This window comes from Littorina saxatilis, linkage group LG15 (assembly GCF_037325665.1).
Source record: "Littorina saxatilis isolate snail1 linkage group LG15, US_GU_Lsax_2.0, whole genome shotgun sequence".
NCBI classification, from domain to species: Eukaryota; Metazoa; Mollusca; class Gastropoda; order Littorinimorpha; family Littorinidae; genus Littorina; species Littorina saxatilis.
In genome coordinates this window covers 3,615,814-3,642,849 of record NC_090259.1, presented here as the reverse complement: position 1 = coordinate 3,642,849, position 27,036 = coordinate 3,615,814, and the positions used below count along the sequence as shown (strand labels likewise).

The window sequence follows — 27,036 nt, the reverse complement described above, 5'->3', positions numbered from 1 at the left end:
GCAGAAAAAATAAAGATTTTTCTATGCTGATTCTATGACCATTTCTAAGTTCAAATGGCACCAGATGGCACCATTTTGCTTCTTTGGGCAAAAAAATTTTCCGGGGGGGCATGCCCCCGGACCCCCCTAGCAAATTCGGGCGCTTCGCGCCCATCACATTCACTTTCGATTCAAAGTGCCCTCCCCCCTTACAAAGCAACTGATCCGCCCCTGGTTTTCATACCATCTTTCTGATAAACGGCTTCATTGTGAAGAGTACGATAAGCTTAAAAGAAGTGCACTTGACAGATGGAAGTAGCTAGAGTACTTTACAAAGGAGCGTTTCCGGAAAAGGATGTGGCGGTAAAGTAAACTGACCGGCCATTCACGAAATAATCAATTTCCTCATTGCAGACTGGTGACGCTGTCGCCTATCTAAATATATCTATTGCCATTGTCTTGTCCACTGTCAGTTGAATAAAGTGTTGTTTTTGTGTGTTTATGTTGAGTGTTTTTTTTCATGTTTTATTTTGTGTTGTGTTTTTGTGTGCGTGTTTTGTTTTTAATTGTTTTTTGTACGTTTTTGATTCTGTGTTTGTTTTATTTTTTATTTTTTTTACATTTTTGCTTGCTTGTTTGTTTCTTTGTTTTTATTCTCTTCTTCTGCACGACCTTCAGGCTGTTCGTTTAAATATATCATAGCATGATTTCGATAGTTTAGTTTGAGGATCCATTTGGGAAATTGTTCTTTCTCTTTCTCAGCCGGGCCTTCGACCAGTTTCTCAATTTCTCTTTTTATTTTTTCTTTGTTTTTACATTTATTCAAAACTTGACTAAGGGGGAATCGAGACGAGGGTCGCGGTGTATGTGTGTGTGTGTGTGTGTGTGTGTGTGTGTGTGTAGAGCGATTCAGAGTAAACTACTGGACCGATCTTTATGACATTTTTCATGAGAGTTCCTGGGTATGATATCCCCAGACATTTTTTTTCATTTTTCGATAAATACCTTTGATGACGTCATATCCGGCATTTTGTAAAAGTTGAGGCGGCACTGTACGTCACACCCTCATTTTCAAGTTCAATAAAATTGATTGAAATTTTGGCAAAGCAATCTTCGACAAAGGCCGGACTTTGGTATTGCATTTCAGCTTGGAGGCTTAAAATTTAATTAATGACTTTGGTCATTAAAAATCTGAAAATTGTAATTAAAATTATTTTTTTATAAAACGATCCAAAATTACGTTTATCGTATTCTTCATCATTTTCTGATTCCAAAAACATATAGTTATGTTCATGATATTCGGATTAAAAACAAGCTCTGAAAATTAAAAATATAAAAATTATGATTAAAATTAAATTTCCGAAATCGATTTAAAAACAATTTCATCTTATTCCTTGTCCGTTCCTGATTCCAAAAACATATAGATATGATATGTTTGGATTAAAAACACGTTCAGAGAGTTAAAAAGAATAGAGATATAGAAAAGCGGGCTATTCACCTCAGCGCAACCGCTACCGCGCTTTTCTGTATTGTTAATTTCACTGCCTTTACCACGAGCGGTGGACAGACGATGCTACGAGTGTACTGTCTTGCGGAAAAAAATGCTTTGCGTTCAGTTTCATTCTGTGAGTTCGACCATAGACCTATATTATAGGTCCCTGGTTCGACTGAGCTTGACTGAATGTTGTATTTTCGCCTTACGCGACTTGTTATTTTTTTCCCTGTGTGGATGCTTTAGTTATTGATAATTGTGTAAGGAGGTATATTGTTATTCGACGAAATGTTTGATTGGCGCATGGTAAGTCATTCGAGTTGCATGTCAACGTTAGTATCAAATGCGTCGTCTGCTTTGAGTCCAAAGAGTTAACTCCCCTGTTCTAGTAGGCTACACGCATGCGCAGTACTTCGCTTCACGTTGTCAAGAATGGAGAACTACAAAGTGAGTGAGACACAACTTGGTCTTATTTTGATAAAATAATCTTCTATATTGTCAAACCAATTTTAGGGTTTATTATTCGTGTAGCAGATTCATCACCATGCTGATGTTGGCTACCTATCACTAAGAAGAAGAAGAAGAAGAAGAATGCAAATGTACTTATTTTGATTTGGGATGGATTTCAGCTCCAGGAGCGCCTCGGGAAAGGCGGCCAAGGGTCTGTTTACTTGGTGGAAAATAAAGAGGAAAACAAGAAGTATGTCTTGAAGAAGGTAAGAGGCCGAGCAACTACACTACTTTATTTTATTTTGAAAGGTAAAGTTTTGTGTTTTATTTAATTTAGTACATTGGTTAATCTTGAACTTTAGTGTGTTAAATTCATAGCTCAGAATCCAGTGACATTCTTTACTTATTTTTTATACAAGTCCAAGCCAAAGAACATTTGTGGTGAAATCAATTGACAGAATCAGATTGAGCTCCAAACGTAAGCATGATTAATTAATTTGGTTGTTCAATTGACGAAAATGCACCGAAAATGGCGTACGTTGTCAACCATGGGACATCATTTACACGAAAGAGTTGTCTCATTCGGATAATTCCTTCTTTGACCCATGTAGACGAAATGCATTCGTACAGTTTATCGGAGTTCATTCCGTAACTTCAAAGGGATCTAAAAAGACTTGTTATGATTACAAGTGCAGGTTCTACAAATTTGGAGACTTAAATGCCTCTGAATTATGAGCGATGAATTTAACACGCTAAAGTTGAAGATTACCGTACAGTGTTTCACCAGAGTTAGGATTAATGACGAAAAGAGAAGAAATCCAAAAACAAATAGAGAATAAATAGAAAAGAAATAAAACTTGTTTGTTTTTGAAAAGAGAAGGTTTCTTGAGTGTAAATCTTCAGCCTTTAAGTTTTACTATAGACATTACATTACATTTCTTAACTTTATTCTTGAGTACACTGCCTATTTTATTGTCTGTGAACTGAACCGCACTTCAACCTATTTTGTTAGACTTCTTCTTCTTGGCGTTCGCAGAGGTTACACGATCAGTCCAGCACTGGTGATATTTTGTTAGACAAAGTTCTTTACACAGTTTATTGTCCCTTGTTATTTATTTGTCTGTTGAATTATAACTGTGGTTAATTATTTCAGTTTAAACTTAATAATTATCACACTCAAGTTTATGGTTTTCACAATGTAATACATAAACACAGCACTATCCTCTACCCCCTCCACTCCTCCCCCAAGCTGTCGAACTCATTTTGTCTTTCACTCCACCTCAAACCACACAAAATGCACAAACACTCCAACAAGCACACATGCACTAATTAACACACACGCACCCACTCACACACACACCAACACGCACACACATGTGTATTCAAGAAACCAATCAGTTAATTATCCACGGATCTGCTGTGTTATTTCAGGTGGAGTGCTTTGATGAGAGTGAAGCCAACAAGGCTTTCCATGAGGTAAGTGCCGGAGTAAACACTATATATATACAGCCCCTGAAAATGGAGTACGCCTGCATGAATGTGGGGATTAAAAAAATACCACACACACAAAAATCACTTGTGGAAATGCCACTGTAGGTTGAAAGACTTGGAGATGTAGCCTGCAAAAGTAAAGAAATAGAACAAGAAATAGAACAAGAAATAGAACAAGAAATTCGTCATGGGCAGACAATAAGCCACAGGATAAACTCTTTCTACTTGGTTCATGGGCTGTTACTGTCCTGACAAAGTGGTTTCACTGATCACAGGATAAACTCTTCCTTCTTGGTTCACAGGCTGTTACTATCCTGACAAAGTGGTTTTACTGATCACAGGATAAACTCTTTCTTCTTGGTTCACGGGCTGTTACTGTCCTGACAAAGTGGTTTTACTGATCACAGGATAAACTCTTTCTTCTTGGTTCACGGGCTGTTACTGTCCTGACAAAGTGGTTTTACTGATCACAGGATAAACTTTTTCTTCTTGGTTCACGGGCTGTTACTGTCCTGACAAAGTGGTTTTACTGATCACAGGATAAACTCTTTCTTCTTGGTTCACGGGCTGTTACTGTCCTGACAAAGTGGTTTTACTGATCACAGGATAAACTCTTTCTTCTTGGTTCACGGGCTGTTACTGTCCTGACAAAGTGGTTTTACTGATCACAGGATAAACTCTTTCTTCTTGGTTCACGGGCTGTTACTATCCTGACAAAGTGGTTTTACTGATCACAGGATAAACTCTTTCTTCTTGGTTCACGGGCTGTTACTGTCCTGACAAAGTGGTTTTACTGATCACAGGATAAACTCTTTCTTCTTGGTTCACGGGCTGTTACTGTCCTGACAAAGTGGTTTTACTGATCACAGGATAAACTCTTTCTTCTTGGTTCACGGGCTGTTACTGTCCTGACAAAGTGGTTTTACTGATCACAGGATAAACTCTTTCTTCTTGGTTCACGGGCTGTTACTGTCCTGACAAAGTGGTTTTACTGATCACAGGATAAACTCTTTCTTCTTGGTTCACAGGCTGTTACTGTCCTGACAAAGTGGTTTTACTGATCACAGGATAAACTCTTTCTTCTTGGTTCACGGGCTGTTACTGTCCTGACAAAGTGGTTTTACTGATCACAGGATAAACTCTTTCTTCTTGGTTCACGGGCTGTTACTGTCCTGACATAGTGGTTTTACTGATCACAGCTAGGTGCTGTCAAATTGTATGACATGCATAGAGCAGAGGGTATGGGTGGAGAGTGATAATGTAAACAGTGGAGCTAAGACAGAGAAGCACTTGAGAGTTTGGCTTCATGCCAGATGTCCCCTGCACAGATACTGGGCAGGCATGTCTATTGTCTAAGCTGTTGGTTGTTTTACTTTATGTTTTTGTTTTAATTGTTTATAAATCATGGTTTTAAAGGCTTAAATGGTTTCAGTAAAATGTGAATATCTGTAACTTGTTGAAGTTAAAAAGATTGGGGTTGAGGAATATAGAGGGAAAATGGTTATCAACTATACCAAAATGTGTAAGAACAGCTTTGCAGTTAAATTTAACTTGCATCAGTATGTGAATTGCTGGCACAAGAGTATTCTTGTGCCATTCAGAAAATGTGCATGTATGCACATGAGTGTCGATCTGTCTACGTCTGTGGATGTGTGTGTGTGTGTGTGTGTGTGGATGTGGATGTGTGTGTGTGTGTGTGTGTGTGTGGATGTGTGTGTGTGGATGTGGATGTGTGTGTGTGGATGTGTGTGTGTGTGTGTGTGGATGTGTATGTGTGTGTGGATGTGTGTGTGGATGTGTGGATGTGGATGTGTGTGGATGTGGATGTGTGTGGATGTGGATGTGTGTGGATGTGTGTGTGGATGTGTGTGTGTGTGGATGTGTGTGGATGTGGATGTGTGTGTGTGTGTGTGTGTGTGTGTGAAAAGAGAGAGAGAGAGAGGGAGCAATAGAGAGAAAAATGGTGATGTACCCGGAAAGGAAATCAGGCAGTGTTGTAACTTTCTCTCTGTCTTTGGTTACAACTTTATGCTGTTGTGAGTAATGCTGGTTCCTTTACATTTTTCACACACAAAAATACATAATGCATGTGTGAATAATTTGATGTGGATATTTCCAACAGGCTCTGGCGCTACAGAAGCTGGACCATCCCTATGTGTGCGGCTACAAAGAGTTCTTTGTCATGTGGGATAAGGAGGTCGGTATCTTTTATCTCCCCCTCCTCCTCCTCCACCCCTGTGCATCATTATCTAATCTTTCTTCCCTTCCCCCCTTTCCAATTGTCTAGATTTGTTCAATTCTTGACTTATAACTGTTTCAGTCTTATCCCTCCCCGCTACTACCCTCACCCCCCTCCCCATCACCACTTTACCCTCACCCCCCTCCCCATCACCACTTTACCCCACCCTGCTGTTTGTTGCTTTTTGGGTGCTTCCCCCTCCCTCGTCTCATATCTCATCACTGGAAGTCACTATAATCAGCCGGACGCTTATGTCAGTTTAAGCATTTCAGTCTTTAGGATAAGAACACTGAACAGTTAATGCAGGGTTTTGCACACAAAAATTATTTATCAAGGCATTGGTGTTGACTATTCTGATCTGGAAGCAGTTTTTATTTGTTTATTTTCTGTCATCTTGGAAGTTGGATGCAACAAAAATGGAAGCTTAGTCATCACCGGCACCCTTTCATTAATATTTCTCTGTCAAGTATCTTGTTTGTTCACTTTCAAGAAAAATAGATAATAATAATAATAATGCAAACTTTTATAGCGCTATTCTAGAATTTAATGTCTACTCTTAGCGCTTTACAATACATACATCGACCAAGCATACTATACACGCACAGGCAAAGAAACCGACCAAACATAACCAACAAACTATACATGCACAGGCAGAGAAAACGACCAAACATACAATACACGCACAGGCAAAGATAACGACCAAACATAAGCAAACATACCATGACCAAACATAACCAACATACTATACGCGCGCAGGCAAAGAGAACAATCAGCACATGTAATAATTACTGACAACTAATAATGCAGGCATACAGTGACAGTCCAATACACAGCCTAAGCACAAGAACCACAGATCCTGGTGAATGTTTCATTTTGTCTATGAATAAACTTTCCATTAACTCCCCTTTCTTGTTGTGTCTGTCTGATCTACGCTGATGTCAGGAGTCGTCGATGTTCGTGTGCATCGTGATGGATTACTACAGCAAGGGCGATCTGCGCTCCGTCATCAAACAGCACCAGGACCAGAACATCCCCATTCCACAAGAGGTCAGCACCATGGTTCTGTCATTTAGGGGGGGGGGGGTGTCAAGAGAGGCAGACAAGGGGAATGTAGGGTGGGAAGTTTTGGTTGGGGGGGGGGGGGGGGGTGGTGTAATAGTGAGTGTGTATGTGTGGGTGTACTTTCATGCATATTTATTTATCTGTTAGTGTGTGTGTATTGGTATGCATTAAACTCTTGTGTGTGTGTGTGTGACCATGTTTGTGTATTCGCATATTATGTGTCTGGGTCTTTGTGCATGAAAAGAGAGGGAGAGACAGAGAGAGATACTGTTGGTGGTAAGATAAGAGAGAGAGAGAGAGAGACTGTTGGCGACAAGAGAGAGAAAGAGATGGAGAGAGTTATAGTGATGTACCCCCAAAATGAGACACTGTTTTCACTCCTGTCTATCTGTATTTCAGACAGTGAAGAAGTACCTGGGCGAGATCCTCGAGGGTCTGGTCTACGTGCACCGACAGGGAATCATTCACAGGTCAGTGTGGCAGACAGGGAATCATGCACAGGTCAGTGTGGCAGACAGGGAATCATTCACAGGTCAGTGTGGCAGACAGGGAATCATTCACAGGTCAGTGTGGCAGACAGGGAATCATTCACAGGTCAGTGTGGCAGACGGTCTGGGAATCATTCACAGGTCAGTGTGGCAGACAGGGAATCATGCACAGGTCAGTGTGGCAGACAGGGAATCATGCACAGGTCAGTGTGGCAGACAGGGAATCATTCACAGGTCAGTGTGGCAGACGGTCTGGGAATCATTCACAGGTCAGTGTGGCAGACGGTCTGGGAATCATTCACAGGTCAGTGTGGCAGACAGGGAATCATTCACAGGTCAGTGTGGCAGACGGTCAGGGAATCATTCACAGGTCAGTGTGGCAGACAGTCTGCTTCACTTCATACACGTACTACAGTGGCTGTAGTTCATGCAGCCAGTTTAACATTTTGGTATTCCTCCCTCCCCCCTCCATACTATTAGCTACAATTTGTAGGTTTCATTGTCTGTGTTCATTATCTTATCTGGTTTGTTCTGACAGTTAACCTTGTATTATCACTTTGCCACAAGAACATTGGACAGTGTTGTTCTTTTCATGTTATGATATGTCTGTTTAGATTCTCTGGCTTATTTTCATATTGCTGTGATATACATTTTATATCTTCATAAAAAATATTAGATATGATGTTGTGATATTAAAGTACAATGTACTTATTAATTGATTTATGTGGGTGGTTTTTTTTCCATTTATGTATTTACTTTTATGTATGTATTGATTTATTAATTTATTGATTTATTTATTTTGTTCCAATGAATTTGTTTATTAATTTTCATCAGTTTATTATGCCTATATTTACTTATCTTTTTATTTATTCCTTTATTCTGCCAGGGATCTGAAGCCTAGCAACCTGTTTGTGAAGGACGACGACACGCTGTGTCTGGGTGACTTTGGTGTGTCCACCGTTATGGGCGACATGCGCACGTGTCCTCGCAACACAGTGGGTGAGTTGTCATGGTGAACGTGTCGTGTGTCTGGGTGACTTTGGTGTGTTCACCGTTATGTGTGACATGTGTCCTAGCAACACTGTCTTACCTGTAATGCCCGTGTTCAAACCCCAGGTACCGCAGTGTATATGGCCCCCGAGGTGATGGACCAGGCCTATGACGAGCGCAGTGACGTGTGGTCCTTGGGCTGTGTGCTGCTGGAGATGACCAGCACCGCCATCTTCACACAGCAACAGCTGGCCGCCAAGCTCATGGACATCAAGAAGGACCCCTACATCCTGGAGGAGGTCTTCGAGGACATTGCCAAGGTCAGGGTCACACTGGACAATAGAAAAGGGAAGCGGGGGGAGATATAGTCTATGGGGGTGGGGAGAGTGTTATCGATGAAGAACAACTCCTACATCTTGGAAGCGGTCTTTGAGAACAAGGTCAGGGTCACACTAATGTCAAGAGAGAGAGGAGGGAGTGGAGGGGGGGGGGGGTGATATAAGAGGGGAGGGGAGAGAGAGCTAGAGATTGTTGGTCTAAGGGATAAAAAGGGTGTTCTTTGTTGCGAGGTGTCCTGTCATGGGAGGGGCCTCACGGGACAGGTACCACTATACAAGATAGCATACAGTAAAAGGCAGGGATCTTTAAATCAAAGGGTTTACATCTGGTCTGGGTGGCCAAGTTGTAACGCACTTGCGCTCGGAAGCGAGAGGTTGCGAGTTCGACCCTGGGTCAGGGCGTTAGCAATTTTCTCCCCCCTTTCCTAACCTAGGTGGTGGGTTCAAGTGCTAGTCTTTCGGATGAGACGAAAAACCGAGGTCCCTTCGTGTACACTACATTGGGGTGTGCACGTTAAAGATCCCACGATTGACAAAAGGGTCTTTCCTGACAAAATTGTATAGGCATAGATAAAAATGTCCACCAAAATACCCGTGTGACTTGGAATAATAGGCTGTGAAAAATAGGATATGCGCCGAAACGGGTGCGATCTGCTGGCCGATGTGAATGCGTGATGTATTGTGTAAAAAAAAATCCATCTCACACGGCATAAATAAATCGCATAAAAAAATTTAAACAAATTTTACAAAAATAAATAAACAAATCCCTGCGCTTAGAACTGTACCCACGGAATACGCGCGATATAAGCCTCATATTGATTGATTGATTGATTGATCTGTAGTAACTCACTTTCTGTTCTTCACTTCAGAACTTTTCTGACGACTGGATCAAGACGATCCGCACCTTGCTGAAAGTGAAGCACCAGACGCGACCCACCACTGAGTGAGTACACTGCGTTCTCTTCAAATGTCATGGCATCGTTGTTAAAACACACACTGCATTCACGGCATTGTCATTAATACAGTTCTGTTTTATTGTCAGACTTTTTATGTGTAACTATGTGTCTGTTACTTATCTTACGTGTTTTTGGTTTTTTTTCATCTTTTTAAAAACAATTTTTCTAGATTATCTTATATAACTATAAGTGGTCGTTGTCTATGAATTGTTTTTAATGCTTGTATGTTATTTCTTACGAGAAAACTTTTTATGTTAAATGTTAAATTTTAATGTCTAATTTAAAGCGCCTTGAGACTGCCATTCGGCGGCGAACAGCGCTATAAAAGAATGTTTTATTATTATTATTATTATTATTTAAGTTATTGAGACATCCCAGTGCACTAAGGGATTTATAGGGCAAATCGAGAAAATTCATTATTGAACGAAGCGCATAGCGGTGAGTTCAATAATTATTTTCGAGATTTGCTCTATAAATCCCTTAGTGCACTGGGATTGTTTCAATAACGATATTGTCAGTACCGCCAGAGAAAAAAGAAGATTCAAAACGCACATTTTGCAACGCGCATTTGGATAGGCGTAACTGTGTGGTCAGGTTTCCTTGGTTGTTTGTTGTTGCTGTTTGTAAACAAGAATGTTGGGTTCTGCCAAACATTTGTTGCTGACATATATCAGCAACTAGGGTGGCTCTAATTTCCTGGGAAGTTTTAACATAGACGGGGAATCGATTTTCTTCTTCTGGGGTGTTCTGCAACATAACAAGTGTTGTGCGCATGTTACAGAGCGTTGCTGAAGATGTCATTCGTGATGGACTGTGTGGAGGCCAGTGACAGCTCGCTGCTTGACAAACGCAAACGTCAGGCGCAGACAATCAACAGAAAACGTCAGTGTACACGTGTAGATGTGATTGTTTTATGTGCGTGTGTGTGTGGGGGCGGGGATGTAATGCGGAGGAGGGTAAGGGTGGTGCACGCATCTGTGTGTGTGTTGTGTTTAGGTATGTGTGTGAGTGAATGTTTGTGTGCTCCCGTGTATGGTTGGGCTAGTGTGTGTGGTTGTCTGTATGCGTGGGGCACAAACATGTTTGTGATTTTTGTCTTGTGTGTGTGTGTCCAGAGGCATGTGTATTTAGTCTAAATTAGCAAGTCTGTGTGTGTGTGATTATGTGTGAATGTGTGTGTGTGCGAGTATGTGTGCAGCCTATGTGTGTGTGTGTGTCTGAGTGAATAAACCATGTGTAAATGTGCAGTTCATATTGCCTGTAGAACAGTAGAACCTCCCCCCTCCCCCCCCCCCTTTAAGACCCCTAATTTTAAACTCCCTCCTGGGTGGGGATGTAGCTCAGTCGGTAGCGCGCTGGACATGTATCCAGTTGGCCGCTGTCAGCGTGAGTTCGTCCCCACGTTCGGCGAGAGATTTATTTCTCCGAGTCAACTTTGTGTGCAGACTCTCCTCGGTGTCCGAACACCCCTGTGTGTACACGCAAGCACAAGACCAAGTGCGCACGAAAAAGATCCTGTAATCCATGTCAGAGTTCGGTGGGTTATAGAAACACGAAAATACTCAGCATGCTTCCTCCGAAAGCGGCGTATGGCTGCCTAAATGGCGGGGTAAAAACGGTCATACACGTAAAAGCCATGGGAGTTTCAGCCCATGAACGAACAACAAAAAACCAAAAAAAACTCCCTCCTTTTTAAGACATTGTTTTTTCAGATTTTCTGTTCTAAACCTGTGTAAAATTACCCCCATTTTAAGACTCCCTCTTTTTTAAGACCAGATTTTTGGAGGTCTTAAAATGGGGGTTCCACTGTAGCTGAATTCCCCTCCACAGGCCCCCTGGCAGAGGGACAGGACAACCCGGAACACATCATCCAATACATCGCCGACACCATCGACCACGAGACGTGCGTGAAGGAGGGCCTGCAGGCGTTGCGCCGCCTGTTGGACAGCACCACAGCGCTCGCTGGCGGGGAGACAACTCCGCATGCCCCCGTGGTCCTGGACCAGGCCAGCAAGAACCTCATCACGCTCGCCATGTGGGACAACATGGGGAATAAAGACCTGCAGATTGCTGGCTGCGCCGTCTTGACCACTCTCATTGTTAATGGTGGGTGTGTGTCTGTGTCTGTGTGTGTGTATGTGTATGTGTGTCTGTGTCTGTGTGTGTCTGTGAGTGTGTGTATGTGTGTGTGTGTGTGTGTGTGTGTGTGTGTGTGTGTGTGTGTGTGTCTCCCCATGTGGGACAACATGTGCAACAAGGACCTGCAGATAGCTGGCTGCACTGTCTTGACAACTCTCATTGTTAATGGTCAGTGTGTGTGTGTGTATGAGATTTGTGTGTTTGTGTGTGTGTCTGTGTTTTTTTGTCTGTGTGTCACTGGGACAACATGGGGAACAAGGACTTGCAGATTGCTATGGTCCACCGTGTTACAAGGACTTGCAGATTGCTATGGTCCACCGTGTTACAAGGACTTGCAGATTGCTATGGTCCACCGTGTTACAAGGACTTGCAGATTGCTATGGTCCACCATGTTGACTACTCTGGTTGTCAACAGCAAGTCTTGGGGTGTTGAGATTTATTTATGTGTGTGTGTGTCGCTGTGACAACATGGGTAACATGGTTTTGCAGAGCACTGGCCTGGCTGTATGGTCTTCTCTGCAGTAAATAAAGTTAGTGTTGGAGTACATTGGCCAGCACTGTGAGGAGTTTATGTTGATGAGTTAATGTGTCTTTCTTTGTCTGTCTGTGTGTCCAGTCATATGTATAACGCTTTCTAGGTGTAAAGGACGAGAGACGTCATGAATCATGTCTGTCTGTGTGTCCAGTCATATGTATAACGCTTTCTAGGTGTAAAGGACGAGAGACGTCATGAATCATGTCTGTCTGTTTGTCTGTCTGTCTGTCTGTCTGTCTGTCTGTCTGTTTGTCTGCCTGTCTGTCTGTTTGTCTGTCTGTCTGTCTGTCTGTGTGTTTGTCTGTCTGTCTGTCTGTCTGTCTGTCTGTCTGTCTGTCTGTCTGTCTGTCTGTCTGTCTGTCTGTCTGTGTGTCTGTCCGTGTCTTTTCTCATGATTTGTGTAGTTTTCTGTCTGGAATCAAATACAATGTTAATGTATACTGACTGAATCCTATTACAGAAGGCGATGGTTTTGCTCAAGGTGAAAACATTTGGAATGGGCTTTCTTGTTACTTTTAATTGTTTTTTTGCGTACATCTATTGCAAATGTAGAAAGTCAGATCTATATGTTTTTATTCTGAGCATACATAACACAGGCTTTTATTAATGTTTTTATCTATCACTATCAAGGACATGAATTGTGTCTTTGGTGTTGCTTAAGTCTGTTTGTAGTAAGCTTGCCGTACCACTCAAGTACTTTTGCAGTAGAAAATGGAACAAAACTGCACAGCACTAATATTTGTTGTAATGCCAGTGACAGTGTTATGACTTGGCGTGTTTACTTTCAGAACTATACCTCTGCTGGTGTTGCTCGTGTTGCTTCAATTCTTTTAGCCTCAGTCTTTTGAAACACTTCACACTTAGTAGGCAAGAATTCAAGATTAGCTAACAGCTTTTACATTTACTCTCTCTCTCTCTCTCTTCCTCCATTCCTCCTTCCCCCTCTCTCTTTCTCTCCCTCCCTCCCCCTGTCTCTCTCTCTTTCTTTCTCTCCCTCCCTCCCTCTGTCTCTCTCTCTTTCTTTCTTTCTCTCCCTCGCTCCCTCCCTCTGTCTCTCTCTCTCTCTCTCTCTTTCTTTCTCTCCCTCCCTCCCTCTGTCTCTCTCTCTCTCTCTCTTTCTTTCTCTCCCTCCCTCCCTCTGTCTCTCTCTCTTTCTCTCTCTATCCTTCTCCCCCTCTCTCTCCATCTTTCTTTTTCTCCCTTCCCCCCCCCTATCTCTCTCCCCTCCCTCCCTCTCTCTTACTCTCTCCATCCCTCTCTCCCCTCCCTCCATCTCTCTTTCTGTCTTTCTCTCTCACCCCCCCCCCCCCTCTCTCCCTCTCTCTCTCAGGCTTTTGATGCACTATGACTTGTAGAGGGTCATTCAGGGCCAATTCACATTTAGCTTTTTCTGCCTTGTATTTTATAATATAACATTTGAACTTTTGTATATTTAAAATTACTAGCAAGCTCATTTAGAAATAAACACACAGAAGAAGCGCTGATCTGGTAACAAAACGGGCGCATCTTGAAAAACTCCTGCTTCTCTTCTGTTGCTTAGAATTCAGAAAAAACTGCTGGTGTAAGTGTAGCTTTTTTCAGTGAGCATAACTGTTTCGAGTAAGCTTATTACATGTGTGTCTGTGTTTGTATGTCCGTGGGTGTGTATCTGTCTGACTGTATACATACATGTGTAAGAATCGGTATGTCTTTATTTGTTTATCTTTGTTGTAGAAGTGGTTATGTGAAGCTCAGAGGCATTAAAGTGACATTTTTTAGTGTTAATTAAGTAACTGTTGGAAATGAAGGCATCGTGTTTCAAGAAAAATATTTGTTCATAGAAAAGTGACTTAGAGGATGAATTGTTAACTTTCAGAGCATTGATGCTGTGGTTGCATGACCTGGGCAGAGGTCATGAAGGATTTGATCCACTCTGCACTCTCTGTCAGCTTCTTCTGTTAGACTGCAAAATTATTGTGTTTGCATGTGTGTGTATTTTGTGTGTGTGCATCACTTGTGTTGCAATACAAGTGTGCAGAGGGCATCAGGATGAAACATGGGGAAAGCTGAGGTCCCAATATGGTGATGACATTAATGGGAATCTCTGAATTGTCAGAAATGTTTAAGTGGCTTGTTAGGTAAAACTATCACAGTCTTAACTGTCTTCGTGCAGCCCTGGGATTGATCAGTCACGCAATACAGTGAAACCTCTCTCGTAGGACTAGGATTTAAAACTTCCCCCATTGTCCAATGTTCTTCTTTGTGAAGGTCTGATAATTTTCCCTGATTTTATGACTCCCTAATCCTTTTACCTCCTGATTTTCTAACATTTCCAGCAGTCTTTGATATGGGGTTCCACTGTATTGTGAAAAGGGATTAAATGCCTTGTTTGGAATGTTTTCAGCGGAAGCAAACGATGTTCTGTTCACCCCTGAGGCTCTCTCTGTCGTCGGAAAAGTCATGAAGGTCAGAGTTGTTATCAGTTTTCTGTCTGTTTGTCCTTCTGTCTCTATCTAGGTCTGTCTTTCTGTCTGTTTGTGTGTGTGTGTCTACCCCCCGCGGGTTAGGGGGAGTCCCATATTGGTTGGGACGAGAAAGAATTTACCCGATGCTACCCAGCATGTCGTAAGAGGCGACTAACGGTTCTGTTTCTCCTTTTACCCTTGTTAAGTGTTTCTTGTATAGAATATAGTCAATGTTTGTAAAGATTTTAGTCAAGCAGTATGTAAGAAATGTTACGTCCTTTGTACTGGAAACTTGCATTCTCCCAGTAAGGTCATATATTGTACTACGTTGCAAGCCCCTGGAGCAATTTTTTGATTAGTGCTTTTGTGAACAAGAAACAATTAAACAAGTGGCTCTATCCCATCTCTCCCCTTTCCCCTATCCCATCTCCCCCCTTCCCCCGTCGCGATATAACCTTGAATGGTTGAAAACGACGTTTAACACCAAATAAAGAAAGAAAGAAAGTGTGTGTGTCTCTCTCTCTCTGGCTCTGTCTGTATTTGTCTGTCTATTTCTGCCATTTGGTCTCTCTTTCTTTGTATCTCACACACACACACACATACACACACACACACACACACACACTCACGCGCGCACACACACACACACACACACACTCACACGCGCACGCACAAACACACGCACGCACGCACACACACGCACACACACACACACACACACACACACACACACACAGAACACTACCCTGTTGATTTCATTCCAATCTGCATCAGTTATTGGACGCCTAACATGTTTGTTGTCCGTGAACAGGAACATCGGGGCAGCTCGGACGTCCAGCTAATGGCAGCAGGCCTCATTCTGGCTCTCTCCGCTAACAGTGAGTTCTTCCACTTAGTGAAGGTTTGATTGGATAGACAGGGATGTCCAGCTAAATGGCAGCAGGCCTCATTCTGGCTCTCTCCGCTAACAGTGAGTTCTTCCACTTAGTCAAGGTTTGATTGGATGTGTATAGATAGACAGGGATGTCCAGCTAAATGGCAGCAGACCTCATTCTGGCTCTCTCCGCTAACAGTGAGTTCTTCCACTTAGTCAAGGTTTGATTGGATGTGTATAGATAGACAGGGATGTCCAGCTAAATGGCAGCAGGCCTCATTCTGGCTCTCTCCGCTAACAGTGAGTTCTTCCACTTAGTCAAGGTTTGATTGGATGTGTATAGATAGACAGGGATGTCCAGCTAAATGGCAGCAGGCCTCATTCTGGCTCTCTCCGCTAACAGTCAGTTGTTACATCTAGTCAAGTTTTGATTGGATGTGTATAGATAGACAGGGATGTCCAGCTAAATGGCAGCAGGCCTCATTCTGGCTCTCTCCGCTAACAGTCAGTTGTTACATCTAGTCAAGTTTTGATTGGATGTGTATAGATAGACAGGGATGTCCAGCTAAATGGCAGCAGGCCTCATTCTGGCTCTCTCCGCTAACAGTGAGTTCTTCCACTTAGTCAAGGTTTGATTGGATGTGTATAGATAGACAGGGATGTCCAGCTAAATGGCAGCAGGCCTCATTCTGGCTCTCTCTGCTAACAGTGAGTTCTTCCACTTAGTCAAGGTTTGATTGGATGTGTATAGATAGACAGGGATGTCCAACTAAATGGCAGCAGGCCTCATTCTGGCTCTCTCCGCTAACAATCAGTTGTTACATCTAGTCAAAGTTAAAAAACAAAGGAATACTGTACTCACCAATACAAGAACGAGACAAGACGGTACGAATTTTCGCTTATGGAAATTCGTACCGTCTTGTCTCGTTCTTGTATTGGTGAGTACAGTATTCCTTTGTTTTTTAACTTTGTTCATCTTACCACAGTCACTTCGTTGTTTAGACATCTAGTCAAGTTTTGATTACCTGTTTACACATAGACTGGGAATCGAGACAAGCGTGGCGGCGTATGTGTGTGTATGCGTTGAGCGATTCTGATACAATTACTTGAAACTTTACATACAACTTCTTCCAGGTGACATTCCCAGAACTTTTCTTCATTTTTTGACTCACATGCGAAGCAAAAGTGAGTCTATGTACTCACCCGAGTCGTCCGTCCGTCCGTCCGGACGTCCGGAAAACTTTAACGTTGGATATTTCTTGGACACTATTCAGTCTATCAGTACCAAATTTGGCAAGATGGTGTATGATGACAAGGCCCCAAAAAACATACATAGCATCTTGACCTTGCTTCAAGGTCAAGGTCGCAGGGGCCATAAATGTTGCCTAAAAAACAGCTATTTTTCACATTTTTCCCATTTTCTCTGAAGTTTTTGAGATTGAATACCTCACCTACATATGATATATAGGGCAAAGTAAGCCCCATCTTTTGATACCAGTTTGGTTTACCTTGCTTCAAGGTCAAGGTCACAGGAGCTCTTCAAAGTTGGATTGTATACATATTTTGAAGTGACCTTGACCCTGAACTATGGAAGATAACTGTTTCAAACTTAAAAATTATGTGGGGCACATGTTATGCTTTCATCATGAGACACATTTGGTCACATATGATCAAGGTCAAGGTCACTTTGACCCTTATGAAATGTGACCAAAATAAGGTAGTGAACCACTAAAAGTAACCATATCTCATGGTAGAAAGAGCCAATAAGCACCATTGTACTTCCTATGTCTTGAATTAACAGCTTTGTGTTGCATGACCTTGGATGACCTTGACCTTGGGTCAAGGTCACATGTATTTTGGTAGGAAAAATGTGTAAAGCAGTTCTTAGTGTATGATGTCATTGCTAGGTTTAGTTACCCTAAAGGTCGAGGTCAAGCATGTGAGTCGTATGGGCTTTGCCCTTCTTGTTCTACAAATGTCTTTGATGATGTCATATCCAGGTTTGAGTTAAAGTTGAGGCGGCACTGTCATGACCTCATTTTTCAACTAAATTGATTAAAATTTTGATCAACCAATTTTGGACTCTTGTCTAGACTATTAATTCTTCAGCTTGGAAGATTGAAAATCAAACTTTTTATCTTAAATCTTGACTCCTGCATACCAGAAGGCTGAGTCAAGGCGTTGTGTTTGTTGTTGACAGTTGTGGGCGGAAGTAAGCATTGCATTATGGGTATTTACTTATAAACATGATTCAGATCATGAATGAATTAAAGCTTTATTGATTTGCTCAGCCTTTCTCCACATGAATTATATTTTTGCCCTGCGTGCTGTTTGCTCAGACCAGGCGAGTGACGCGCTGGGTCAGCTAGGCGCGGTACAAGATATCCTGGCCGCCATGAGGGGTGATCCCAGGCACGTACACCTCCAGGCCACCTGTTGTAACGCTCTGTGGGGGCTGACCATACTGGGTGAGATCTGTGTGTGTGTGTGTGTGTGTGCAACTGCCAGGCATGACATCATTGTGGTGAAAGAAAGAAATGTAGTTACGATGTGTGCGTTTGTGTGTGTGTGCAACTGCCAGGCATGACATCATTGTGGTGAAAGAAAGAAATGTAGTTACTATGTGTGTGTGTGTGTGTGTGTGTGTGTGTGTGTGTGTGCAACTGCCAGGCATGACATCATTGTGGTGAAAGAAAGAAATGTAGTTACTATGTGTGTGTGTGTGTGTGTGTGTGTGTGTGTGTGTGTGTGTGCAACTGCCAGGCATGACATCATTGTGGTGAAAGAAAGAAATGTAGTTACTATGTGTGTGTCTGTGTGTGTGTGTGTGTGTGTGTGTGTGTGTGTGTGTGTGTGTGTGTGTGCAACTGCCAGGCATGACATCATTGTGGTGAAAGAAAGAAATGTAGTTACTATGTGTGTGTGTGTGTGTGTGTGTGTGTGTGTGTGCGTGTGTGTGTGTGTGCAACTGCCAGGCATGACATCATTGTGGTGAAAGAAAGAAATGTAGTTACTATGTGTGTGTGTGTGTGTGTGTGTGTGTGTGTGTGTGTGCAACTGCCAGGCATGACATCATTGTGGTGAAAGAAAGAAATGTAGTTACTATGTGTGTGTGTGTGTGTGTGTGTGTGTGTGTGTGTGTGTGTGCAACTGCCAGGCATGACATCATTGTGGTGAAAGAAAGAAATGTAGTTACTATGTGTGTGTGTGTGTGTGTGTGTGTGTGTGTGTGTGTGTGTGTGTGTGTGTGTGTGTGCAACTGCCAGGCATGACATCATTGTGGTGAAAGAAAGAAATGTAGTTACGATGTGTGCGTTTGTGTGTGTTCAAGCATGCATGTGTGTTCACAAAAATAATGTTTGATGAAGGGATGTAATACCTAACTCATTCCAAACGATGTGTTCACAAGAGGTGTATGGTGAAGGTATTTAATAAATTCCTGATAGCTTACTGATTCCAAACGTGGTGTTCACCTGGCAGAGAGCAAGGCAAGATAGTGTTGACATACAGCGTAGGATTAAGGTGACTGATAGGATTAAGGTGACTGATAGGATTAAGGTGACTGATAGGATTAAGGTGACTGATAGGATTAAGGTGACTGATAGGATTAAGGTGACTGATAGGATTAAGGTGACTGATAAATACCTGATGTCTTACTTAATCCGAACGTCATGTTGACCTGACAGAGAGCAACTGCAAGACAGCCGCGGAGGAGAACGCCATCAGAGAGGTGTGTCTGGCGTTACAGAATCACGTCGACTGTGCGGAAGTGGCCGAGGCCGCTGCTGCTGCCATGGTTTCTCTCTGTCTGGATGGTGAGTGATCACAGTTACCTCCCTGTCAAGGCACATTATGAACGGTATATACAGTATACAGTGGAATCAACCTTTTGAGACCTGAGAAAATCTGAGAAAATCATGTTTTGAGGGCGGATGTTGTATAGAAAATAAGATTTGTTTCTTTGAAAAGTTTTTTTTCTTCAAGGTCAATACAAAAACTAAGAAAAAAGTGATTTTTTTCCCGAAAAAGGATATTTGCATGATTCATGGGTGAGATGCTTTTTGCAACGTGTTTTATTTATTAAAAAAACCAAAGTGTTTACAAATTTTGAAAATGATCCCTAATTTATTGCAAGGGAGAGAAAAACCATCGACAAAAATACTTTGTCTAATGAATTTGATCATCATTCAACTTGTTTGTCTTTGTGTGTGTGGAATATCATTAAAGTGTGTTTTTGTGTGTGTGTTGTATGACAGACAGCAGCTTTGAGGTGGTGAACCGGATGGACGGCGTGGGTCACCTGCTGAAGGCCATGGAGAACCACATCAAGAACGCCAAGGTCGTCAAGAACATCTGTCTGGTCCTCACCACCCTCGTCGAGCCTAACGGTAAGAAACACGCCGTGAACAATGATAACGTGAAAGCCTCTGAAGGACTAGTCTCATAGCATACAAAAACAAAAAGAAACCTGCTGATCATGTTAGCCATTTTCTTCACAGGTGATATGTACCTTTTAAGACCTAAAGAAATCTGAGTGAATTATAATGCATGGGTGGGATTCTTCCGGTATATGCCGAAAATCTGGATTCGATTATGGCCTTTATAGGGGTGTGTATAGGATTCGGTCGATGTGTTTGTGTGTTTGTTTGTGTTCGCAAGTAGATCTCAAGAATGAACGGACCGATCGTCACCAAACTTGGTGAACAGATTCTATACATTCCTGAGACGGTCCTTACAAAAATTGGGACCAGTCAAACACACGGTTAGGGAGTTATTGGTGGATTCGGTCGATGTGTTTGTGTGTTTGTTTGTGTTCGCAAGTAGATCTCAAGAATGAACGGACCGATCGTCACCAAACTTGGTGAACAGGTTCTATACATTCCTGAGACGGTCCTTACAAAAATTGGGACCAGTCAAACACACGGTTAGGGAGTTATTGGTGGATTAAAATTATACAAGGACTTATAGACGGACACCCCCGTTGGTCAAAGGGAAATAACCATTCTCACTGCCACCAACTGAGGTTATTTCCCTTTGACGGGGGTGTTTTTCCTTTCGGAGGAATTTCTTGTTTATGTGTGGTTTGGTTGAGGTTGGTTGGTTGGTTGAGGTTGGTTGGTCTGGTTCTTTCAGGATTCATGACCTTTTCCAGTCCCACCCATGAATATGTCTTACAGACACAAATCCCACGTGGAAAGCTAGCATCTATTACCTTCACATGATTACATGCTATATTGGGAGAGGGAACTTAGAAGCAGGTGGCGCTGAGCGAGGATGAAGCTGTTGATTTATCTATACTGAATGTGGAGGGGGGGGGGGGGGGGGGGGGGGGGGGGTGGGGGGGGGGGGGGGGGGGGAGTGGATGGGGGATACAACAAATCTCAGCCTGCAACCAGCAAAAGAGGCAGACATCAAGCCTTGGTAGGAGGCAGACATCAAGCCTTGGTAGGAGGCAGACATCAAGCCTTGGTAGGAGGCAGACATCAAGCCTTGGTAGGAGGCAGACATCAAGCCTTGGTAGGAGGCAGACATCAAGCCTTGGTAGGAGGCAGACATCAAGCCTTGGTAGGAGGCAGACATCAAGCCTTGGTAGGAGCAATAGGAGGTCTGAAAATGTTGATTTCTTCTCTAGCGTGACTTGTGTCATAACAAAGATACATGGGTGTTACTGGCAAAAATCAAAAAACCTGAAAGGCAGGGGTCCAAAATGCTCAAGTTTGAAAGAAAGTTTCTGGACACCGACGAAACCAAATCATAATAAGCAAGATGGCGGCAAATCCAAGGGAGCGAACCGAGAAAGCATGCGAACCGGTGTCAAAAGTCGGATCAGAACGGCTGCTCGTTATTTCAACTTAGCGAAACGAAGCTTTTTTTTTTTTTTTTTTTTTTTAAACCCGGAAAACCGGAATTTCCGGCTTCAGATTTTTTCAAAAACCGGAAATCCGGCAAAAGCCGGAAGAGTAACACCCATGAAGATATTGACAAGTTTGTATGTTTGTGTACAGCAGTATTGTATAATGTGTAATGACAAAGATTGATCTTGTACTGTGTCTATGTACAACAGAGGAGTGTGCGTACCGCGTGTTGACGAGCGACAAGCCGGACGACGCCAGCACGCCCGGCATCCCCATCATCATCAAGGCGTACGAACTTCACCGCGACAACGCCGAGGTGGTGGAGGCCATCGTCAACCTCATCATGGAGCTGTGTGAATATGGTCAGTGTGCACAGTGTGTTGTTGGTTGAGACAGTAGACACGGTGCTATTAATCCTACACCCCCCCCCCCCCCTCTTTCAAGGTTCCTTAATTAGACACAAGAATAGACAATGGCCCAAAAGGAGGAAGGTTTAATGCCAAATCCAAAATAAGACAAAATGTAGAAAAATGTTATAAGTTTTGTTAGCCCTGATGTGAGAGAAGAAGGTAAATTGATGTCCATTGGAGTGGTCATTTGCTTACAGCATCAAAGTCAATTAATGATATGTCCATTGGAGTGGTCATTTGCTTACAGCATCAAAGTCAATTAATGATATGTCCATTGGAGTGGTCATTTGCTTACAGCATCAAAGTCAATTAATGATATGTCCATTGGAGTGGTCATTTGCTTACAGCATCAAAGTCAATTAATGATATGTCCATTGGAGTGGTCATTTGCTTACAGCATCAAGGTCAATTAATGATATGTCCATTGGAGTGGTCATTTGCTTACAGCGTCAAAGTCAATTAATGATATGTCCATTGGAGTGGTCATTTGCTTACAGCGTCAAAGTCAATTAATGATATGTCCATTGGAGTGGTCATTTGCTTACAGCGTCAAAGTCAATTAATGATATGTCCATTGGAGTGGTCATTTGCTTACAGCGTCAAAGTCAATTAATGATATGTCCATTGGAGTGGTCATTTGCTTACAGCGTCAAAGTCAATTAATGATATGTCCATTGGAGTGGTCATTTGCTTACAGCGTCAAAGTCAATTAATGATATGTCCATTGGAGTGGTCATTTGCTTACAGCGTCAAAGTCAATTAATGATATGTCCATTGGAGTGGTCATTTGCTTACAGCGTCAAAGTCAATTAATGATATGTCCATTGGAGTGGTCATTTGCTTACAGCGTCAAAGTCAATTAATGATATGTCCATTTTCCATATTCAACATAAAGAGAGAGGTGCAAAAGGAGGCATTCCTCCAAAAGGAAGAACATTCTCGTGCCTGTTGATTACCCCCCCCCCCCCCCCCTCCCCTTTTTTTAAGACCTTGATTTTTGATATTTTCTTTTCATAACACCTGTTATATTTTACCCCAAGACTACCTCCTTTTAAGATCCAATTTTCTGAGAGTGTTTGAGATCTTTTAAGAGGGGGGGAGGGGGGTCCATTATAGCACCTTTGGGTCAGGATACCCTCCATGACTGTGTTTGTTTTTTCTTCTGAATCGTTCTGGCCGTGAAATAGAGTTAAAAAGTTAAAAGTAAAGCATAGTGAGCAGTTCAGGTTGGAACAGAAAAGACAAGCTGTTTTCAATATGTATGAAGTCTGAACACTCAGTTAAAATGAAACTTCGATAAATTTAGACGTTAAACTTTTATTTTGAAAGGAATGCTCTTCAGGAGCGCAACAGTAAACATCAGACTAAAAAATTATTCAACATAAGACAGTGGTAGTTCAGATTATCTCCCTTTCCTCATAATAAAGTGCAAGATGGGTGTTGATGGGTTTAGACGAAGTGCGTTTGAATCAGCTGTTCAGTAGCAGTCAACTTCAGGGTTTGAAAATCTAGACAGCTGTAGTTGAGATTATCTCCCTTTCCTCATGATAAGTGCAATGGTTGTTGGCGAGTTTAGACGGAGTACGTCTGGATCTGCTGAGCTACGGGGTGCCCACCCAGCTGTATGAAATGAGAGCCAAGTATCACAGGAACAAGGTCAGGCAACGACAGGTGTACTCGCTGTCACAAACAGGTGTACTCACTGCGATGCTTCTCTGTAACACTCGCCATATTTTGCAGCGCAGGTGGAGGGTGCCATGTAGGCTTGGTTTGGTTGCCAGTATGTTAAGGATGAAGTTACCAACTTATTGTTGGTATGTGTGTATACAGCACAGGTGGAGGGTGCCATGTAGGCTTGGTTTGGTTGCCAGTATGTTAAGGATGAAGTTACCAACTTATTGTTGGATTGCAAGTATACTTAAAATAACGCTACAAGCTTATTGGACTAAAAATGTGGATGTGCACTTTTAGTGGGTTGCTAGTGTCGGTACAGATTTTGTATGGCAGAAAATTCTCTCCTTTTAGAAATCCACCCAAATGTACATTCTTGTTCATTCTGCATGGAAAGTAACAGACGGTTTCAGCTTCAATATCAGTTCCAAGAGTACACATGATAACGCAAATTCAGTGCGTCCAGGGACCCGCTCCTTTCGGGGTTAGTGCATTGCGGGACCCCCTCAAAGAATTTCTGGTATGGGTTTTGGTTTCTAGTGTGTATAGGACACAAGAGCCCTGAAAGGACACCTCTAAATAAAGGACACCTTCTGTAGTCCCTTTGATTATCTTGACCGAAACATACCTGTCATGACAGGGTGTCCTTTCATCACAGGTATCACTGTACAAAAGTTTCAGTGGAGATTCATTGACTTTGACAATATGCAACAACACATTAGCAAATCAGAGCCAAGAGAGAGACCAGACTTCATGAGAAAACTGTCAATATGAATGTTTCTCCAGTGATGCTGATGCTGTGAGGCTTTGGGTTGCCGGGGTAGGAGCTTGTGTGTTGCAAGGATTTGACAGGAACGCTTTTGTGTGATGCCGGTGATGGTGATGGAGTTGCAAGCTTTGGTGGCGGGTGCATCCATAGATAAAGAAAACAAAGGCTAGAAATGTAATCATTTTGAGTCTTTCTTGCAGTGGAATTGGGGCCTGCCTTGGAAGCAACCACATTTAAATCATCATTTAATGTATCCATTTCTTTTTTTTTAAATCTCACACAAAAAGTATATTGAAATAGTAGAAATGGCTTTTTTAACGTTTTTTTATTTGAGATATGACCATAACAGTTTCAGAATGAGTTAATATCTATAACATTTCTGAGATGCAAGGACACACGGACGCATACTGCACACGTGCACGTACATGTATACACACACACGATTCAGAACCTTTTAAGTGAAGAGTCCATTCACTAAATTGTTCATTTCTTGAAGTGTATAAAATTTGAAGTCTCTATTCGATAAAATGTTTTTCAATAAAGTGATCGACACAAATAAGAGAGGGGAACTATTAATTTATCCATGTACCTTTGTATATTCTGCATTTGCTTTGCCTGTATCTGCCATGCTCGCTTGCTTTTTAGCAGAAAATATATCGTGTGTGTGTGTGTTTTTTGCGCTGGTGTGTGTAGATGATGTGAACGCTGAGATGAGACATATAGGGGTTGGGCCCAACATGCTGTCGGAGGTCTATAAACGCTACAAGGAAAACAAGGTGAGGCTCCTCTCGTCTCTTCTCTCGACCATGTCTGCTGATACTGTGGTTTGGTCTGTTTTATGTTTTGATTTGACTCAGTATTAATGTTTTGGTTTAAACAAGGGACTGTCTGTTTTTCAATATTTCTGGCAAAAAAAGTACATGTACTCCACTTTTAGAGAATTCTGTGCATGAAATGTGTTAGTTGTGAACTGTTGATACCTGTTGAAATCCTCTGCTTGTACAGCACCAGTTCAACACACAGACTGATGACTGTCACAGTTACTCAAATTTAGTTTTAGCTTATTATTTTACTTTGTCTAAATAAAACTCCTTTGCCACATCTTAGCAAGATTCTCATCATGAAAACATGAAAATTGATGCTTTAAATGAGGTCATGCCTAGCCAACTTTATTTGTATTGTGGTACTTGGGGACTGTACTTTGAGTGGGTGTGAAATACAATGTCACTGATGGTTGTCACTGACACGTGTGATTGTGTATCCCCAGGACATCATGGGGCCGTGTGAACGTGTGGACAGCACTTTGGCTGTGTTAAATTGTATAAATGTATGTCAATGATGGTTGTCACTGACTGTGATCGTGTGTCCCCAGGACATCATGGGACCGTGTGAACAAGCGCTGGACAAGCTGGGGGCGGGGAAAGCCATGGCGCCGCGACGAACCGGGGAAACACCCAAATAATCATCCCTCCCACTGCAGCTTTTCCACACCAAACACAGCATTCATCATGGCCTCATGAACAGTGAACGAACGAAGAAGAAGAAGGCCTCATGAATAAATATAACAAGGAACGAGAAAAGCCATAGCAGAAGGATGACTTGGGAAAGCCCCCAAATAATTTTACCCCTCCAACTCTGCAGCTTTTCTTATGGACTCACGAATATTTATAGCATGGAGGGGTCGAGGGAAAGGGGCAGGGTACCAGAAGAAAAAGGTGTGACAGTTTAGGAGCCTTAATTGTTGTTTAATTCTACTTGTTTGTTTCTTGGCCAAAAAGTCAAGCTAAGTGCTGTGTGATTGTTTTTAATAAAAAAAAGAACCAGACAATCATGATTGCTCTCTGTGATATATCTACTCTCAGGAATGTAGCTTTGTAAAGTGATATGTATCGATTGGAGATTGGATTTCTCTTCTTTGAGTCATGTGACGTCAGAGGCCGACAAAACTTTATAATTTGGCGTTTCAGGTTGACCGAAACTTTAAAGGAACTACAAAACACACGTACGTCATGTGTTTGATTGCATGTGTGTGTGCTGTTCAATGTCAAAACAACAACAAAGTCAGTACATGACGTGTGTTTTGTAGTTCCTTGGAAGTTTCGGTCAACCTGAAACACCCAAATATGAAGCAAATGTGTTTGATTGCATGTCAGTGTGTGTGTGCTCGTTCAATCGTCAAAACAACAACAAATTCATAGTACCTGAAAGGAATTCGATCGATACATAAATGTTATTTGCGTGTTTGACCAAAATATGACATTTTACACAGATCTCGACAGTCATTGTTTACCTCGACCGCTAGCGCAGTCTCGGAGAACAATGACTGTCTCGATCTGTGTAAAATGTCATATTTTGGTCAAACACGCAAATAACGTATAATAAGACCTGGTATTGGTCTGGGTTTTACACCTGAAAAAAACCAAACAGTACTTCAACTTCCTGGTACATGTTGTAGTGTGTTTTGCTGATGTACATAAAATTTATCACTTGGAAATTGGTTAAGAGGTAAGACACAAGAGAAGTGTGTTGTTGGGAGAATATGGGAAATTTGATTTCAGTATTGCATGAGTTTGCTTTATTTAAGCTTGTTTGATGTTCAGTGTAACATGCATTTGCACTTTGGTAGCATCTCCAGTTTTGTTTAGCCAACCATTTTGGTGTGTGAAGGAATGTTAACCCTTACACTGGTGCAATTCTGTAACACATGTTACATAGCCAGTGGTGAATTAACAGAGAGAAAAATAACAAAAAACGGTCGTATAGGTTTTCGCATCCATGGGAAATCGGAACCGACCAAACAGACTGAGCCAGTAGCGCGACATATGTCGTGACAACCAGGTGACAGTATACGTAA

The 27,036-nt window shown here is 42.2% G+C and overlaps 2 protein-coding genes across 6 annotated transcripts; one reads left to right on the top strand and one right to left on the bottom strand.

Annotated features, from left to right (window-relative positions):
* The first annotated feature begins 1,856 nt into the window (after positions 1-1,856).
* On the top strand, positions 1,857-26,499 carry LOC138948226 (serine/threonine kinase-like domain-containing protein STKLD1). Of its 5 annotated transcripts, none has more exons than XM_070319742.1 (20): positions 1,857-1,918; positions 2,101-2,187; positions 3,353-3,397; positions 5,535-5,609; positions 6,594-6,698; positions 7,113-7,183; positions 8,088-8,200; positions 8,318-8,511; positions 9,399-9,472; positions 10,267-10,367; positions 11,316-11,591; positions 12,620-12,640; positions 14,543-14,604; positions 15,415-15,481; positions 17,817-17,945; positions 19,164-19,292; positions 19,734-19,865; positions 21,542-21,694; positions 23,319-23,398; positions 25,450-25,544. In XM_070319742.1, exons 1-20 carry the CDS (start codon positions 1,904-1,906, stop codon positions 25,519-25,521), a joined length of 2,001 nt encoding a protein of 666 aa, XP_070175843.1. In that variant the 5' UTR covers positions 1,857-1,903; the 3' UTR covers positions 25,522-25,544. The 5 variants fall into 5 exon arrangements, with proteins under 5 accessions (XP_070175843.1, XP_070175840.1, XP_070175841.1 ...); XM_070319739.1 differs by lacking the exon at positions 25,450-25,544 and adding an exon at positions 25,555-26,499 and having other exon boundaries at positions 1,858-1,918; XM_070319740.1 differs by lacking the exon at positions 23,319-23,398 and adding an exon at positions 24,876-24,958 and having other exon boundaries at positions 1,858-1,918.
* On the bottom strand, positions 3,494-5,501 carry LOC138948240 (uncharacterized). Its single transcript, XM_070319758.1, is given in 4 exon segments — positions 3,494-3,540; positions 3,877-4,161; positions 4,471-4,618; positions 5,493-5,501. Coding segments are annotated over 4 exon segments (489 nt in total).
* Positions 26,500-27,036: the final 537 nt, after the last annotated feature.